At 29.3% G+C, this 19,968-nt stretch overlaps 1 protein-coding gene and 2 long non-coding RNA genes across 4 annotated transcripts; 2 read left to right on the top strand and 1 right to left on the bottom strand.

Annotated features, from left to right (window-relative positions):
* Nucleotides 1-7,432: 7,432 nt before the first annotated feature.
* LOC129950970 (uncharacterized) lies at nucleotides 7,433-8,347 on the bottom strand. Its single transcript, XR_008782114.1, has 3 exons — nucleotides 8,208-8,347; nucleotides 7,965-8,144; nucleotides 7,433-7,904 (listed from the first exon to the last, which is right to left on the bottom strand). It is a non-coding gene; the product is annotated as an uncharacterized LOC129950970 (long non-coding RNA).
* LOC129950968 (lipase member I-like) lies at nucleotides 8,093-19,388 on the top strand. Of its 2 annotated transcripts, XM_056062942.1 has the most exons (8): nucleotides 8,093-8,358; nucleotides 8,437-8,609; nucleotides 11,824-11,947; nucleotides 12,053-12,298; nucleotides 12,363-12,545; nucleotides 12,849-12,929; nucleotides 18,662-18,845; nucleotides 18,908-19,388. In XM_056062942.1, exons 1-8 carry the CDS (start codon nucleotides 8,286-8,288, stop codon nucleotides 19,053-19,055), a joined length of 1,212 nt encoding a protein of 403 aa, XP_055918917.1. In that variant the 5' UTR covers nucleotides 8,093-8,285; the 3' UTR covers nucleotides 19,056-19,388. The 2 variants fall into 2 exon arrangements, with proteins under 2 accessions (XP_055918917.1, XP_055918918.1); XM_056062943.1 differs by lacking the exon at nucleotides 12,849-12,929 and having other exon boundaries at nucleotides 8,100-8,358; nucleotides 18,908-19,384.
* LOC129950969 (uncharacterized) lies at nucleotides 15,426-15,766 on the top strand. Its single transcript, XR_008782113.1, has 2 exons — nucleotides 15,426-15,562; nucleotides 15,631-15,766. It is a non-coding gene; the product is annotated as an uncharacterized LOC129950969 (long non-coding RNA).
* Nucleotides 19,389-19,968: the final 580 nt, after the last annotated feature.

Genomic DNA, 19,968 nt, shown 5'->3' with positions numbered 1-19,968 from the left:
TACCTTTATTTCCTAAGTAAGAATAATAAACAAATACAATTTAAAACTATAAACATTCTTTTTTTCTTGAAGTTATAACATTTTTCGTACAGACACTATTAAATACAAATTTAGTAAGAAATTATTAAATTTAGTATGAAATTATTTAAGATGAAGGTTTTTTGTTAATATAAGTAAATACAATAACTTTTAAAAAAATATAGAAAAAAAAGTTTTTTTTAATGCAATTTAGAACATACTATTAAATTAGTGAATTTTAACATTTTTGTTAGGAAAAAAAGGTAAGATATTAGAAATGCAATGTAATTAGAATTAAAGAAAATATTTTGAAAAAAATCGGGCAAGTTAGTGATAGTAATTAAACAATTAACTAAAAAATAGTTACAAAACAAAATGTATTGTTTCTTTAATATGTAAAAACAATTTGTTTATTTAAACTGCTGACTGTACAAAAACTTACGTTTTATGAAGGAAGAAAATAATAACTAATCAATCAATAAATAATTAAAACCTTTTTTTTGAAAAAAAGATCATTTAATATTTACAAATGTCATTTTTTGGTGATGAATCAAATTATTATGTAATCAAAATAAAATGCATATGTATAAATACATACATAATACAAAATTAAGGTTAATGCTTTTCATAGAAATCTTAAAAAATAATGTAAACTTTTGTAAAAAAAATAATTAATTGACTTTTTTTTATAAAAATGTTTATAACAACATTTCGTCATTTATTAACTTCCTATAAGAAGTTATTGTAATGGGTCCGATTTGTCAAATTGAAATTTTTGATTTTTTTCTATGCTTTAAGGTCCCTAGAACCTAAATAAAAGATTTTTAGAAAGATGTCTGTGCGGGCGTTTGTACGTACGGTCGTACGTCTAAACGTTTGCGACGTTTTTTTCTTCGTCTATAGCTCAAAAATCAGAAGAGATATGGACTTCAAAAACATTTTGTTACACATCTGTAAGTAAGGCAGAAAGATGCGGAAAGGGCTCTCAAGAAAATTGCGTGAGTGTTTTTTTTTACCATAGCTGTTATTTTTGTTAACCCTAAATATCTCATGAACCAAAAACGCTAGAGACTTGAATTATATTTTATATAATAAATTGTAACGTGATACCAAACAAGTATATTTTTTGAAAAAACTCCAATTAACGGTTTTTTATAAATCAAAAAAACTGGAAACAAAATTTGTCACATCGAAAATTTTACGAATACAAAATGATTTTATCTCCACAACAATTTTTTGCAACGAAAAGTAACGTTTTTGACATATGAGAAAAATCAAATTGATATTTTTTGTATAAATAATAAAAACCTAAAAAAAACATTACTCAAAGTTGGTAGAAATTGAATTTCGCCCCAAATATCTTTTCAAAAATTTGAGATTATGGCTTCTAACAGATTTGATCTTATAAAAAATATTGTTTTCGATGTTCGGAGAAATTTTGAGAAAAATCAAATCGATTTTTTTTTTACAAAAAATAAAAACCTAAACAAAAAAATTAATATAAGTTTGTAAAAATTGATTTTTGGCTCAAATACCTTTTCAAACATTTGAGATATTGGCTATAAACGAATTGTATCTTTTTAAATATATTATTGTCATCATTCAGTTAAACTTTGAGACAAATCGAATGGACAGTTTTTTTACAAAAAATAAAAACTTAAAAGAAAATTTAACATAAGTTGGTAACAATTGATTTTCGACTCAAATATCTTTTCAAAACTTTGAGCTCATCGCTTCTTACTAATTTTAACTTACAAGAAATATTGTTTTCTATATTCGGAAAAATGTTGAGTAAAATCTAATAGACAACAAAATATAAAAACATAAACAAAAAAATTAATAAAAGGTGGTAAAAAATTATTTTTGGCTCAAATATCTTTTTTAAACTTTGAGGTTATGGCCTCAAACTAATTTAAACTTATAAGAAATATTTTTTTCAACAGTTGCAAAAATTTTAAGAAAAATCGTATTGACAGTTTTTTTTACAAAAAATAAAAACTTAAACAAAAAAATTAATAAAAGGTGGTCAAAATTGATTTTTAGCTCAAATATCTTTTCACACCATTGAGATATTGGCTTTTAACTACTTTTATCTTTTTAAATATATTGTTGCCATTATTCATTACAATTTTGAGAAGAATTTAATTGAGTTTTTTAAAAAAAATAAAAACCTAAACAAAAAAATACTAAAACTTGGTAGCTTTCACAAATAAACAATATTGTCTTCAAACTTTTTTTACTTCACAGAAAATATTGTTTTCGATATTCGGTACTTTTTGTATAAAAATCAAACAGTCCGTTTTTTCATAATCTACAAAATCTACAAAAAATAGTAAAAATTGATGTTCGGTTCTTGATAACTCTCAAATTAATTTTATTCATCCAATTTGTAAAAATTAAAGAATGCTACTAAAATTAGTAAAAATTTGTTTTCAACTTAAAATCAATTTAACAAAACTAAATTTTCAAACTAAATAATTTATTTGTAAGAAAAATATTGTTGGTAATTTTAAAATTTGTTAGAATAATTTAACTGCTAACTTTTTAAACTCAACGCGAAAAACTACAAACTTTTAAACAAGACAAATCAACAGACGGGATGGGAAGCTATCAGTGTGGGTCGCATCCCAGCCTCTTTTTTAATATTCGAGTTAAAAGTCAATTTTAACAATATTTGTTAGAATTGTTTGTGGGTCGGGATCAAAATACTGTATGGGTCATATTTATGTACTCGTATTTACAATAGTATAAGTAAAATTTTTATATAAAATATTGTGTGTAGTCAAAACTGTGTAGGACAAAATTCTGCTCGGTCAAAATTCTTATTTAAAACTGTAAATTGTGCACTATTTACAATATCAACACGATTTTCTTCTTAGTAGCATATAATGTAAATATACAGAATGTTTAAAACAAAGTGTTTTTGAGAAAAATGTATCATAGTAATTTTTGAGTAACACAACTTTCCAAAACACTTAAATGCAACAACATGTATTAATTTTCTCTAATTAAACTTGATTATTTTGTGCCCCTTAAATGTTTTTACTTTTCAAGTTTAACGTAACTTTTTTCAGTAAAACAAATTTTGTTCAATTATTTTTTATAATAATAAATAATAATATATTATAACGAATGTCAAAATTTGTATTCGTATCAGATTTTTTCGTTAAAATCTTTAATTTTGATTCTAGGGACCCGGAAACGTCAACATATTGAATCGGACTAATTTTAACAACTATATTTCAAATTGATAGACTTTTTTTGTTGTGTTTTGAAAAAATAATTAGCTATTCCTCATTTTTTTCCTCTTAATTGTTTTTGTATTTCTCTTACAATTTTATATTCTTATCAACAATTGCATAGGAAATTGCACCAAACTAGATGATCTGTCAAAACTTTCACGTGTTCGTGCATTTCGATGATGTTTCAAAGCTTTTGCTAATTTAAGTTACATACAGTAGCTTGTAGATGCAATATGATCAGGTACAGTATTTTGATAAAACAGCATTTTGAGATGTAATAAATGAACAGTGTTTTGAAATACAGAATATTAATCATTAAAAAAATAAAATGATCATACAGTATCCGACAGTATCATTCAAAATTTTGACCATACAATAATTTAAAATTCAGCACTCTGATCCGATCCCCAAGAACATATCTCTTAGAGCTAAAAATTATTCTGTATTTTAATAAAAAAAAAAGACTCATCAATCTTAAAATCGACTGTGGTTTAACTCTAGAATCTTAATTGATATGCTCACAGCTTAAAACCAGCCAAAACTATTAAAAATTCATCCATTTTCTGCAATATAATTTCGATATTCTTGCTTAACATGCAATTATTTTAATTATAAACCTCGACGTTTTTGGTACTTTTAACAAAAATATTGATTGTAACAAATTTACACGTGGGAGATATAATATCAATAGAAAAGTGAATGAACTTACTTGTTTTTAAGTTAAATAGTTTCGCATTGATTGTTAATCAATTTGCGCGTGCTAATTTTTAATTTATACAAAATGTGATAACATAGCTGCTATACCTAATTATATTTATTAGTTGATTGTAATGCCTTATTAAATACGTCATCAACTGCTTTTGTACCGAACTTAAAAATTCAATAAAATTCGATAGATAAATACTAATTTTTGTCGTTAAATTCTTTTTTAGATAGAATGTGGGTGAATTGCACACGTTTTACTTTAAGTGATTCAATAATTATTATCTTTTTAATATATGCAGGTGAGTAAAAGAAAACTGGTGTTTTTATAATTACATACTTTAAAAAAGTTGGACTTTTGAGTTTATATTTATTTATTGATAAATTATTACCAAACTCGCTAAAAGAAGTAGAGCTGTTCTAAAGCCTATATTTAATGAAGCAATAACGATGGATAAACGGATGTCATGCAAATTCAATCGCCGAGTCGATTGGACATTGTCAGCGAATAATATCGAGATCTTTGTGCAGAATTCGTTGATATTGTTTTTTTTTTATAATAAGCGAACACTTAAAATGTTTGTATACCTTTAATGTTTCAAAGACACAGGGAAAAGAGGGAAGGGTTGCATAGGGGGTTTCGGTGTTCATTGATTTTGAATTCCTGTACATTGCAATGACAGGGAAAGAAAGCGTGGCCAGGCATTCCACATTCGAGTAGTTCGGCTAAAAAATAATTCCCTGTTCTTCATAGTACGGCCGAAGATGGGCTAATTTGTAAACTAATGGGCATTTCTAGAAGCGCAGGTATAACGGTTAAATTTTATGAGTTATGCAATGCAACTGGCTATTTGACTGTAGCGAAGTCCATTAAAAAAACGGTAAGAAATTGTGAGACAAGAAACCAATCACCTTAAAAGCTCTTCTTTCAATACTGTCTAAGAAGCTTAAATAAATTACTGGAGCGTATATAGGTTTTGTAAACTGTAGCAAGATCAGACGGGGAGACAAATTTCTTGCATCTGCTCAGAAAGCTTAGATATCTTTCGGTATTTTTGACGACATCGCGTATGTGATCGCTCCACAAAAGGTGATTGCTGATGCACATTCCGAGGATGTCTAGATTTTCAGTTTCGTTCATACAAGTGCCACTCATGGATAGTGGCAAAGGGGGTATATCTCACTTTAACATTGGATTTTCGAAGCATTAAATTTCACGCTGTTTTTTATCCCCCATTGTACAGTGCTGTGTAGGTCGGAATTTAATGAGGTTATCATATTTTGCCGTTGCAGTTCCACATCCGAAGAGCAGGGTTGTGAGTCTGTAAACGAATATGAAAAGCTGGAAGTGCTATCGTCAGCGAAACAATGTATTGGATTAGAAGTAGCAGTCAGGAGATCACTTATAAGAATGAGGAAAAGGGTAGTAGACATAACGGAGCCCTGGGGCACACCAGCATTTATATTATGGGTTTCAGACTTGAATCCGTCCAAAACAATTTGTATTGAACGGATCGAAAGAAAATTTCTTATACAACGAAGAACAGATTCGTCAATACCAAAAGCACACATTTTCAATAAAAGAGCAAGATGCCAGACTTTATCAAATGCCTTTCAAACATCAAGTGCAATAATCTTACTTTCTCCAAAACGATGTAAAGATTTGTTCCACTGTTTGTTGAGATGAACTATGAGATCACCAGTGGACGAAAGCCGTATTGATGGTCATTAAGAAGCTTCCGTTCCGCAAAATATTTCTTAAGCTGATAATTAATCAGCGTTTCCATGATCTTGGAAAAAAGGGACGTTAGTGCTATTGGTTGATAATTTGTGGGAGAAGAAGATTCTCCTTTTTTTTGGGATTGGCTGAACAAATGCAGTTTTCCAACCACTCGGAACGAGCCCAGAAGAATAGGATCGATGGAAAAGCTTACTCAGTGGTTTTGCTTGCGTGGAAGAACACTTCTTTAGAATGATAGCGGGGATACCATCTGGGCCAGCAGATTTATGAATGTTGAGATCTGTAAGAACTCTCGCAACAGTTCGAGTACGAAAAAATATTGGTCCTATAGAATCATTTACACGTTCAAGAACTGGGCGAGCCATGACACTATCTGGTAAGGTGTAATTTTTGGCGAACTGCCTTGAAAATAAGTTGGCTTTATCAATACATCTAACTAAAAGAGTGTCGTTGACAACAAGCGTAGGAACCGAGGAAGAGTAAGAATTCTTCATGTTCTTTACGAATGACCAAAAATTCTTACTGCCTTTGGGACTTTGCAGTATTTTTCGCCGTAATTTTTGGTCATGTAAAAATTTGGTCCTTCGAATATAGGCGTTGCAAGTCTTCGTGGCTTGCTTAAACCTTTTCCGGTTTTACTCAGTTGGGTTGGTTTTAAAAATTCGGAAGCTCACCTTTTTTTCCTTGATAACGTCTTTGCAGCTCAAATCGAAGCTTGATTTAACCTTGGGTTTAATACTTTTAACTATTCGGGATATTATTTTTTATTCCCAGATGAATCATACTACAAATCATATCTGCACTGGAATCTACTTCGCTACTGAGGAAGCTTAGCAACCAGTTAAAGATCCTGAAGAAATTATTGAGACCGTCCCAGTTGGCTTTCTCATACTGCGAAACGGTTCTCTTTGGAGCTATTTTTTTAACTGGATTTGTTTGATAAGAGAAATTAGCAGATATGACATTATGGTCCGATGTGCCTAGATGCGTCAATACACTGATTGTGTATTTAACAGTATTAGAAGTAAGAAACAAGTCAAGTGTATTTTCTGCTCGACCTGAGTAAGATGGTTAAACTCAGCAAAAATTACAGCACACATTCCTTCGGGCGTGAACATTAAAATTCGCCCGTAATAACGATTTCAGTGTGAGGATACAGGGAGACAATTCTAATTAACTCCATAAAGTTGTCAATTTTAAATGTTCCTTAAAGGAACAATACATTTTGTTTTATTTTAGAAAAAGAAAAGGTGAACTCAGATTGTTGTTTATACCTTTCTTACCCTCCTCGCAAAAATCTATTCTTGCAGATAAGCCGTGTATTTCCTTCTCAAGTTGCACCTGCACTAGGTTTATGTTTTCAAATTTGATACCTAACAATTAAATATGTATAAACAAAACCAACTCCGACGAACACGCGTATTGTTGATATCTTAATTTATATTTTTCCGCATTTAATATCACCTGCAGTGAAGACAAACTTTAAGTGCATATAAATTTGAGATTGAAGAAAACAAAAAAAAACATTGAAACAAACTATCCATTCACGGAAATCAGTGTCATCGTATAAATGCCACTGAACTCGACTTCCTTCTTAACCATTGTAAAGTCTCCATTGGTCTAAAGTTTGAATTTTCTATATGTACATCAGACATCCAAAAAGGTATTCAATCAATTTATGTATATTTTCTACTACAAATAAATCTATTGTCTATCAAATAACAGCACTTTGTTGGTCATTCAATACGCCATAAATACAAATTTTATTAGGAGTTCCCATCATCATCATCATCATCATCATCTTCGTAGTCGTCGTCTTGTATAAATTCATGCTGTCAATGTTCATTCAAGCCAACAGATAATAAAAATTCATGCAGAGATACATAATAGTCAAAGGTAAAACAATACAATAATTATAAATCGCAAAGTTAGACTTAAACTCGGCCAAATAGGAACACATGCAAAGTCTTCATTTGGAGTTATTAGTTATTCCCCACATGTTTTTTGTTTTGTTTTTGGAAATGGAAATGGAATGCTAAGTCTGTGAACATAAAAAATGCAACATGTTGTTTGACTATCCTACCCAACCGCACACAGCACCGGCCAACCCGCCAATACCCGCAGATGAACCAGAGCTCAGACTCACACTGCAGGCGTTACGTCATGACTTGCGTTTGGATTAAAGCCTGAAGAATTGTTCGCTGAAAAATATAAAACAAATAAATAAAATAAAGTATCTCACACTGCAAAACTTTTCAAACCTAAAAAACGATTGCTGGTTAGCATGACTTCAGCGACTTTGGTGCGGCTGGAACGGCTGTGGCCACGGCGGCGGCGGCGGTGGTTATCGGTGGCTCACGTTCGGGAGGTTTACTGCCACTGGAGTGAGCATTGGTGGATCATAACTCTGTGACCACCACTCGAAGTTACATCAACCAAAACTAAATAATTTTAAAAAATTAAAAAAGTTGAATAGTGCGTGATCTGATATGTTGAAGTCTTACATTCGAATACGAAAATCTGCTTAAAATTTGGAGTAGTGAAAAAAATTTTTGGACGTTTTGGTTTTTTAAATTGATAAAATGCGTACAGCAAGTGGTGCAACATCAAGATACCTTATTGGTCTTGTAGTGATAGTTTTTTTCTGTGGCAAATGTAAGAAATAATATTGATTCGAGTTTTGCTGCTTTTTGGTTAAAATTTTAATTTAAACATTTTTATGTTTTATATTAGTTGGAAACTCTCAACGAGTTATTTTGCAATCATTGTATCTGGGAGATTCAGCTAATTTTAATACATCGAGAGAGGATTGCGTGTGGAAACGTGGTAATGATTTGTATGACAAATGTCCTGATCCAGATATAAATCTTTATTTATATACGAAATTGAATGGAACAAGACAACAAGTGAGTGTTTTTTTTTCTATTTATTTAAATAAGATTCATGTAATTGTGTATGGTTCACTCGGGCGTATGTGGAACATTTTTTTTTATTAATGATTTCTAAATACTTTTGTTATGTTAAATATAAAAACAGTTTGTGAATGTGTACGAATACAAATAAGTTAAAATAAAAATGAACCCAATTAAATTCAAATATTGAGAATAATGTTTTGGTTCAAGATTAAAGTTCAATTGCATAAGCAAAATGGAAAAAAAAGCAGATTGTTTCCACCATCCGCGACCTACACGGTCTATTAATTTGCATTTAGTTTATGAGGCATTACAAATAACGCATTTTTATTTAAACTTCAATTTTGATTTGGTTTCAAACATTTTTATTGATTGTATTTTTTAATGTTGAATTTTACGGCTTAAATGTATAAATTAATTAGTTTTAAAATTCAGTGTTTAATATTTTAATTTATTCTAAAAGTTTTTTTTTTTTTTGTGTTAATGTTAATGTAAGCAGGTTTTTATGATATATTGTTTAAATATATAAAATATATGTGGTTATTAGTTTACTTCAATAAAAAAACAAAAATAATAATAATTTGTTAGGTTATTTAAACTTTATAGACTTTTTTATGGTAGAAAATAGAAGATTGTTGCAAAGCCAAACAAACAATTTCCAAAAATGTTAAATTTTGTAATTTTATTTTATGAAGCAAATTCAGCTTTCCAGAATTCATTTCACAATTGTGACTTAAATTGATTTTTTGTATGACCTTACAATTGACGATAACCTAAAAACTGTTTTTTTTTTGTCTTAATTTTCAAGATTTTCTAAATATTTTGATAAAATCTGAATGAAAAAGAATTAGAGTCAGTGTCTGAAAAAGGGTAAAACTACAAATTAATTTAATTGAATATTTAATTTACAAAAAACACTGTGTACATATTTGTACACTTTTCTAAAATAATGTTTTGTATGATTCAATTTTTATTTAAAAACATAAACTTATACAAAATATCGTCGTCGTTCTATGAAAACTCCCTAAGTCCATTTTTCGCAAAAATGAAATAAATACACTAAGTTCATGCAAATGACAAAATTTATATTTTTTTCAAAGCTCCCTAAGTTTAAGAATGCACCATTTTTAAATAAAAAAGAATTAAAACTCCCAAAATCTATTAATTTGCATATTGATTTCAAACTTTTATTGCAAATATCTCAAAACACAAAAAATGGACTTAGGGAGTATTAATAGAACGACGACGATATTATGTGTGAAAAATTATATGAATTTAATTTTCAAATTAAAATTTGTTTGCACAAAATGTTTATGATATTTAGCCGAAAGATTACCAAAAATTTATATCTAAGGATAATCTTAAAAAAAAAATGTCTGGCTTTTGAGGAATCGTTGTGTACCTACTTTTTATATTTTTTGTAAAAGGGAAAAACTACTTATTTTAAAGTATCAAGTTTATTTTTTATAATAAGGTTTTTTAAAACTTAGTGTCATAGGTCTTCTTTTTATTTTTTTTTAAATTTATTTCCGGAGTTAATAACATTTTTTGGCAGCTAAAATAAATGTACGTAAATATATTTATAAACTCTTGTTAGATTTTATTTTATATTGATATTGTCAATCTTTCTGTCCAAAAATTGTTCGAAAGGTCTTAGAATCGTGTAAACATATACAATTTCGTGTGTTAATATTTGAAATGGTGAGTTATGCTTGTTTAAGACATCTGAAATTTCCTTCGCTAAAATATATAATAGAAAAAGTGATAAAGGGATTCAAACTCCAATTAGCCAACCAGCTGACCTTGTAGGATTTTGGGCCAAAATTTTCTAACTTTATGAATAGACAATTTTTTACTAAAATAAATTTTAATTCTGAATGATCTGACAACATAACTAACTAACTTAACTATCAATTTTCGCTTTTCAGACTAAAATGTAAAGTTATGAAAAATTAAAGCTCACATTAGAAAGTACACATTTTATAAAGCTCTATTGGTTATATTTTGGTTGCTTTATTTGGTTATATTTTATAAAGTCATATTCAAGAATGGTTTAAACAATAGCAAAAGGGCCAGCAAATTACCTTGACTTCGCCTCTATCTAACTATAATTCACTGTTAATTAACAATTAGTAAAAGATGTAAGTCGTAAGTTTATGATGAAATTAAACATCAAGGGCAGAGTTACATTTTCTAGGTTTAAATAATGTATTCATTTTCTTTTTCCAAATCAAATATCATCATGCAGTTGAAAACTAATTGTTTGATAAGGGAGATTATCACTTGATGTTTTTGGAATAATTTGAGTTTACAATTTTTTGCGATTTTAAGCTCTTAGAATTTTCATTTCATTCCAATGAAAATAAAAGGTGCCCTTAAATAAAATCGAAGTAACTTTTGACTGTCAAATTATTTTATTTTTAAGAGTTGCTAACTCAAATGTACATCACTGTTTTGAGAACTTCTTGTAAAACAATTTGTATTTATTTAGTAATACTTGAAGCATTCAGATAATAACTGGAGTAATAGTTTTGTATTGTTACCAGAAAAATTAAAAATTCACTTGAAAATATTCCTTCAAAGCTGAACTTTTTTAGCGAACATTACTTTCTTCATAATTCTTGAAAAATATTTGAAATCGGAGGAGAGCAACAAGTGTTTAGGGGGTTAAGAGATGTTGAAGATTAGTTTAACACAAATAGTTCGAAACTGTATTTTTTTCATAAGACTTGTAGACAACTTTGAAGTTCCATTTTTTAACCCTAGTTAACAATTCGAAATTGATCAAATTTTCCTCCTGTCAAAATTATCCTTCAACAAAGACGAAAAAGACGACAAAAGTTGTTTAAGTAGGGCCAAACTTCAGCTCCACAAATACCTAAATTAGAAGTGTCTTATTGATGTATATAGATCTGGTGAGAGATAATTTGAAAGACTTTTTTCACAAACGGCTGTAAATTCGATTAGTTTTAGGACATTCTCTTCACGATAATATAAAATGTGTCAACTTTCTGTAGTTCGTGGAGTTTATGTTTAATCTTATTCTTAACTTACATTTTCAAGATGTTATGTTGTGTCTAATCCAGCCCTGCACCCATTAACTATCATTCGTATTAAGAAAATAATCAATGACTTCAAATAGGTTTTGAAATCTAAGAACTATTATGAAATTAATCATTACAAATTTTCAATGATGATTTTATTGCAGTTAGACATTGAACAAGGTGATTGGTTACGGAACAACGAATGGGATCCACAAAAGGAAAATATCATATTAATTCATGGCTATGCTGGAGGGGATAACACGCTTCCCATGTCAGTTCTGCGCGATGGTATGTTAACTAAATTAATATAAAGTTGTTTGAATTAGCTATCATGTATACCGAAATGAAGATACAAAAAATAATTGTAAACAAAATATTAACAAATTTTTAAAGCTTACCTTCGTCATGGTAATTACAATCTATTTGTTGCTGATTGGGGTGCATTAGCATTACCACCGTGCTATGTTGCTGCTGTACATAATTTGAAGACCGTCGCAAGGTGTTTGGCTGAGAGTTTCACTTTCTTGCGAAATTCTGGAATGAAAGTGGATAGGACAACTTGTGTTGGACATTCACTGGGAGCACATATTTGTGGTTTGATGGCCAATTATTTGAACTTTAGAGTAGAACGAATTATTGGTAAATAAATCCAACTATAGATCATATTATAAAAGTGAATGTAAATTTTTTTTTTCTTAAACAGGACTTGATCCAGCTCGTCCTCTTATCAAACCAGGAAACTCTAATCGATTAGATAGTGGTGATGCTAAAGCTGTTCATGTAATTCATACAAATGCTGGTTTCTATGGTGAAACTGGTAAGGTTGGACATGTGGACTTTTGTGTAAATGGTGGGAAACGTCAACCATATTGTGGTGGTACTTCAAGTAAGTTTTTCTATAGACACATTTTTTATGAGTAAAGTGGAGACACATGATTTAGGATTCCAATGACTTGACAATTTTTAAGAAGTCATTATTATCATTATCATTATTTTTATTTCAATTACTTGAAATTCCGGAATAAAGTGCAGATTGGTAATGAATGGCCGTCATTTTAATGCACAAGATTTATTGTTTTAATCTTTATCCTTACGATACTCCTAAAAACATCTTACAGAAAATAAAGACGTTTGAAAGAATTTTATGATTTAACTCTGTTTCTTCTCATTTTTTTGTACTCAATTTCAGCTTTAATTCTTAAACCAAAGTCCAAGAAAAGCCAATTTATTTTGACTTCTATAATTATTGAAAAACGTCAAAAAATTAAAGGTAAAATTTAATAATGGCATTATTAAAGGTTTAGGGGTTTGAGTTTGCTTTTGTTTTTAATTTAAACGAGTGTAGAGCTAAAATTTCATACACTATTTAATAATGACATGCTTTCATATAATTTTACAAATTCATACATAATTACAAACAAAGCTTAAAAATTCCAATATCTATCCTTTCAAACAAGTTTTTTTATTTTCCAAATATGGTATAACTATTTAAAACATTTTCATTTTTTCACGAAACTGATAATTGAAGATAAATCAAATATTACAATCTTAACTTTTTTTCACTTTAAGACTGAAACTTCAAATTTTACAATAATCTGTTCCACTCTTTTTACAAAAATTCAAAAAAATCCGAAAAAGCTGAGCTTTGGTGAGGTCTAAGACCATACCCGTGTTTTGTTGGAAAATCTATCAATATAATAGTAGGATTTTACACGAATAACAAAAACATCGCAGTATTCATACTAAAAAAATTAAAGTAGAATGGGTTTTTGACATTTATACGAGTCTCGAATGGATCTTATGTGATTTCTCTCAAATGTTGGTACGATTGATTTATATCTCGATGGCTATGTTCGTTGTGTTGTTGTGCATTGTGAATCAATTGTTTTCCATTGGAAACAAAAAAATCTGTTACTGTTGATATTATTTGGTTTTGTTAGTAAAAATGGAATAACTAACAATAGAAAAGATAATTAAGTTTTTCTATAATTCCACCAAAGGTTTACCTCAGTTTAAATTAAATATATCTTCATGGTGTTTCCACCATTTAAAAATTATAAAGTTTGACAGCACTTTCTAAAATGCAAATGGTGTTTCGATGTTTCTTATGAAGTGCAAGTGAGTTTGATTGTTTGATTCTTGTTAAAGAATGAAAAACGGAATAGTTCAGGACCATATAAGAATATGGGACCTACTCCATGTGCAGTTTTATTAAAAAAATTTATTAAAACCAAACTATATTTTTTGTACACAAACATGGAAATAAACCGACCATAACGCATTATTTGTAAAATCAACTTCTCACCGGAATCGAGGCAAATCAAGTTCATTTCAACTCGATTCAGGTATATAAAGAATTTAGGCGAGCTTCAAGCTCGCTTCCACACCCTCCTTGAAGTTTTTATTTTGTGTCCAATTGTTTGGTTAAAACTTTGAAGTCGACTATCACATTACACAAACGTATTTTTTAGATTTTGGTAGTCAACTATCAAAAATCAGCTTACACTATTCCAATCCTGGTATCAATTTCGCTATTTTTTTTTTTTGATTTTTTTGATAAATTATTGTGGCAAATATTCAATTGTATCAACTTTCAAATATAAAAACCGGACTACTGCGAATCGTATTTTTGGCAATTCCTAACTATACTATATATGGAACACCAAAAAAAACTGCTTATGTCCAATGTTCAAGATAGAAGGGTCATTTAAAAGGTATAAAAAGTTCATATATTTCAAACCTTGAAGTACAGAAATCTTTGATATCTCCTTTCGTAGTTAATTGTACTTTATATAAATATGGAAAATTTAGTTGCCAAGATTTATCAAACGCAAAATTTGTTCTAAGGGAATATCAAATATTTCTAATAATCGGCAGAATTTCAACTCTTTTCTAAAAAGATAACTAACTGCTATAAATGGTACATCGTCCTACTTTGTTAAAATGTTATTTTTTAATACGATTTAAAGAAATATGCCTTTTACCCGGTTTTTTGTAAATTGTTCTTTAGGTACAAAAGTGCTGTTTCCACAATGAATCCATTGCATAAAAATGCAAAATTTCTTAATTCAATTATTTTTTATTTGACATTTGAAGTTAAATTAAGAAATTTCAACTTCATAAGGGATCTATTGCATCCAAGGGGCGTCTGGAAAGTGATGGGGCGATGGGGTTCTTATTTTTTTTTATAAAAACAAATTTATGTTATAACAACAATAAATTTCAACGTGTGTAAATCTTTACCAAAGAAGCAAGGACAACAAAAGAGGAAGTTGTATAAATCAAAATTTAAGCTTTTTTGATTGTTTGGATTAACTCTGCTGACACTGCAACTGACACTGACACTTAGCTGTCTAAAAAAAAATATATATTTATACAAAATATGCGAATATGAATCTATTACATTTTATAAACTTATGACCCTTAACTGTAATAAATTAAATTTAATGTCTATGATGACGTTAAGTATTTACTTATAATTAATAGGTATAGGTAATCAAGCTTATTGAACTATACAAATTAATCATAGGTAATTATAGATCAAGATATAGACTTGGCAATTATCTGGCAAATGGTTTAACCACTTTTACCTCTTAAGATAAAAATCTAAGAGTCTTATTATAATTTAATAAAATTTACATACATCCTTACATTGCAGTGTAGTTAATTTTTTGTAGGCAAGTATTATATTTTCCATATACTTACTAAATTATTAATGGTAAAGCGTCATAAAACTTCCAAATTGTACCAGATTAACGTTAAAATATTTAATATAAATAGATTGGTTTTTCAGACAGAAAATTGTCAGTGTCAGTTGCAGTGTCAGCAGAGTTAATTCAAAGCATCAAAATGGCTAAAATTTTGATTTATACAATTTTCTCGTTTGTTGTCCTTGCTTCTTTGGTAAGAATTTACACAAGTTGAAATTTATTGTTGTTATAAAATACTTATTTTTTTACAAACAAAACAAGAATTTAGGTACGGCTAACCCGCTCGGCCCATTACTTTCCAGAAACTCCCTAATTAAAACGGTGGATCCATTATGGAATTGAATTTCTCAATTTGACTAACTTAAAATGTCAAATAAAAAGTAATTGAATCAAGAAACTTTGCATTTTTTCTTAATACTTGTCTATTATATTTTTTCAAATCATTCCCATTTCATTCATATATTCTCATGTCTCATATTAAATTTAATACTTGCATAACTGTTTTTTTCTATACCTTAATTATCGACGAAGACGTCGAGCGTTGCGTCCATCTGAAAAGTAGTGTTGATTTTTCAAATAATGTATTAGCTAAATACAATTAGTCGCTTTTTATCATCGAATATAACCTTTATGAAGGTAAGAGCTATTTTGAAACATTTGTAAGTAAACAAAAAATTTAACCCTGGTTAACCCTATGCGTGGTTTAATTTCAGAACCTACAAATTAGTTTTCATAATCGCGTATAGATGGCTACTCAGTGTTAGAAATGGTAGGGTAGTGTGAACTTTTTTTTTAAGAAAGTAACAAGAAAAAGAGAGATAACGAAAACCGAACATATTTTTTTTATAAAATTTGCGTACTATTTTTTGTAGATTTCATTTTTTATAAAAAACACGGACTGTTGAATTTTTAAACAAATTTACTGAATGTCTAAAACAATATTTTCTGTGAGATAAAAATTGGTTTGAGGATAATATCTCAAATTTTTGAAAAGATATTTGAGTCGAAAGTAATTTTTTACCAATTATTAGTAATTTTTTGTCTAGGTTCTTATTTTTTGTAAACAAAAATGTCAATTCGATTTTTCTAAAAAAATTACTGAATCTTGAAAACAATTTTTTATAAGTTTAAATTAATCTGAAGCAAATATCTCAAATTTGTAAGTAGATATTTGAGTCTAAAATAAATTTGTACCAACTTTTGGTAATGTTTTGTTTAGGTCTTTTATTTTGTAAAAAAATGTCAACTCGATTTTTTTAAACATTTAACTGAATTGCGGAAACAATATTTTTTATAAAATAAAGTTGGATTGAAGCCAATATTTCAAATTTTTGAAAAGATATTTGAGTCACAAATCAATCTTCACCAACTTCTAGTAATGTTTTTTTAGGTTTTTATTTTTACAATTTTTAACCAGAATGTCAAAAACGTTATTCTTTGTTGCATACAATTATTTTGGAGTTAAAATCAGTTTTTGTTTGTAAAATATCCGAGATGGGAAATATTTTTTTTTAGTTTTTTTTGATTTCTAAAAAACCATTAATTGAATTAAAAAAAAAAATACTTCTTTGGCGGTACAATATATATGATACAAAATTTTATTTTAGGGCGTTATTGGTTATGAGATATTTTGGTTTAACCAAGATTTTCACCATTTTTTAAAAATTGCTATGGTAAAAAAACCACCCACTCACTTTTTTTGCATTATTATCTATATAACGCAATTTATTTGAACCTGATATCTCTACTGGTTTATTGGCCACGAAAAAACTTCCCAAACGTACGTTCACACGCACACATATCAAATGGGGTGGCGCAACAGTCCGTTGTGAACCAGGGCCTAGTGACTTACAACTCTCAACCATTCCTGTGTACGGGTACTACTAGTACTAGTAGTACCCGTTGCATGATGGTTAGTGCGTTGGACTGTCATGCAAGGGGTCTTGGGTTCAATCCCTGCCTGTGCCACCTTAATTTAAAAAATTAATCGCGGGTACTGCCTCTTGCGAGGAATTGACAAATCCTTCAAGAGTAACTCTTGTCATGAAAAAGTGCTTTCTCAAAACTAGCCGTTCGGATTCGGCCTAAAATTGTAGGTCCCATCCATTCCTGACACGCACACACATACATTTCTCTAAAAATCGTTTATTTCGACTCTAGGGACCTTGAAACGTCGAGAAATGTCAAGATTTTCATACAATAAGTTCCTATGGGAAGTTAATAAAAAGTGTGAAAAACAATATTATACAAATGGCACCCTCTGGAAGCCACTTTTTCGCAAAAAGGGGAATATTAACCATAACTTTATTAATGCTAGTTTTAAAGCACTTTTAGAGTAACAGAATAATTCTATAGGTGTTAAATCCCAAAATCTATAAGGCTAATTGTGAACACTTAGAAGGAGACTTTTTTTTACAATTCTAATAGTGTCTGTCTAGGACAGGTAACACTGCGCTGTATCATCTTACTTACTTACTTAGGTCCTGAGACCTGTTAAGTCCATTGGGAAGCCCTTAAGGGGCATAGGGCTTCTACTACGCCTACGCGCCATCGGAGATTTGTTTCAGCTCCCTGCAATTTTTACCTAATGACGCTGAATCCACCTGGATTGTTCTGCGACATGTGCTTCTCGGTTCCATTAGCTCTTCTTCCTTCTTGTGTAAGCGGATCCAACTGCATTGCTTGGCCTGCGGCCGATGAAGGTACTGACAGCTCTCCACTTTTTCCACCGGTTGCGAGGAAATATTTATTTGAGAGGATGGTCGGGTTCCGAGGCAGATCATTTTTGTTTTGCCGGAATTAATTTTCATCCACACTTGTTGCCATTTGATGGAGAACCATTGTCCTATGATAGAGTAAGCAAACATCGTCCGCGTAATCCAAGTGCTTCCATCCAACCATTTACCATCTTGTTGATAATAAACTTTATTGCCCACATTTATAACTTGAGGTTACTGATATACAAAATCAAAAATTAAAGATCGGTAGCAAAAACCAATTGCCCGTATAACAATTGAACAACATTTTACTTTATTACTTATCACTTAAGATTATTTTTCTATAAAAATCATAACAAAGACTTGTGAACTTTTGAAATTTTCTCTTTTAAAACTTGTAAGCTTTTTTAAATTGCTCCTGTTTTAAAAATTATTCAAATACAAATTCTTCCTAACATTAATAGTAACTATTTTCGCTTCAACCAAGGGTTAAGGATTAACTTTCAATCGTACATCGAAATATAATAATACACATACATATATTAACCAATAATAAACCATATTTTTAATTTCAGATGCAAATCTATGTAGTCACATTTGGTCAATATGCTATTTAGCTCAAAGTATTTATACAAATCAAGAACCACACGCAGAACCATGTTCGAGGCGTTGTCCATCAGGATTGAGAAGAATCTCGAGGAGTCAAGCTCAATATAATGTCCGAAATGCTATTCCCATGGGAATGCATACACCAATGAGGTATAAAGTATTTTTCAATTTAAATTTAACATACTGTTTTAAGCTTTGAATATTTTTTTAAGTGCTTTTGGATCTTATTGTTTGAAAGACAATGCAACACCATTTTGTCCAAGAACCGAAAATGATATTGGTGACCCTAGATGTTGTCTAGCTGATGCGGCCGAAGAAGTCACTGACAATAGTTTGCGTTTATTTAGACGATTAGTTTAAGAATTTTCAATAGAGTCTAACTTTACAACACAATTTCGATTTCAATATAAGACTTGATTATTTTAAGTAAAATTCATTAAAAAAAATTATAAATTTTTTAGTATAATAGTATCGAAGTTTTAGAAAAGAAAACAAACAGTGGTATAGTTAAGTATAAGTAGCTAATGTTAAAGGGATAAAAATGGTACTTTATTTTTAGGGAAATATATTTTTAAGTTTTTTGACAAAATGAAAACTCAAATACAATTTACATTGGAATTAATTAAGTGATTTTTTTTAATTCTTTAAAGTGGTTGGTTTCATTTACAACACACAATTTTTTATAGTTTTAAATCCTAAGATATCAAAAGTTTAAAATACAAACTTAAATATTTTCTCCAAATTTTAACTTCAAATATTCGATTGACTTACATTTAGGGTATTGCAGCTTTTTCTTCCAAATATGAATATGTGTATATTTACATCTATGTCTCATTATAATTAAAACAACTTGTTTTTTTTTTTATTTCCAAGCGAAATGATGTCAACCAATAAATTATAAAAATTCTATTCAGTTTTAATTTCGATCGGGTTCCAAGTTCCAATATGTTTGTTCCTTTTGCTTTATGTTCTGATTGCTTTTTGTTATAATTTCATGTAAGCTTCAAAGAAGTTTTAAAGAAAATTTAATATGCAATTCATGTTTTACAGACGTGATTTTCATAACTAATTGAAGTTCCATTTATTTGCAGCACAAAATGAACACAGTTTAGTATAAAAATTGAAAATAGGGTAGTTGGTCAAATATGTATATAGTTCTGCTTTGGACTCAGCACAAACCTATTTAATTTTTGGATAGAATTTATTATTGTTCATTTTTAATTTCTTTAAAAAAAGTTATAGTTCTTGCATAAATGGTTACGGAAGAATATGG

This window comes from Eupeodes corollae, chromosome 3 (genome assembly GCF_945859685.1).
Source record: "Eupeodes corollae chromosome 3, idEupCoro1.1, whole genome shotgun sequence".
Taxonomy (NCBI): domain Eukaryota; kingdom Metazoa; phylum Arthropoda; class Insecta; order Diptera; family Syrphidae; genus Eupeodes; species Eupeodes corollae.
The sequence above is the reverse complement of the archived record's forward strand: the minus strand, read 5'-3'. Positions and strand labels throughout refer to the sequence as shown.

Coding starts and splice junctions, on each gene's coding strand:
- LOC129950968 (XM_056062942.1), top strand. CDS start 8,286: ATGCGTACAGCAAGTGGTGCAACATCAAGATACCTTATTGGTCTTGTA. Junction 8,610..11,823: donor TGAATGGAACAAGACAACAA/GTGAGTGTTTTT, acceptor ATTTTATTGCAG/TTAGACATTGAACAAGGTGA. Junction 11,948..12,052: donor CATGTCAGTTCTGCGCGATG/GTATGTTAACTA, acceptor AAATTTTTAAAG/CTTACCTTCGTCATGGTAAT.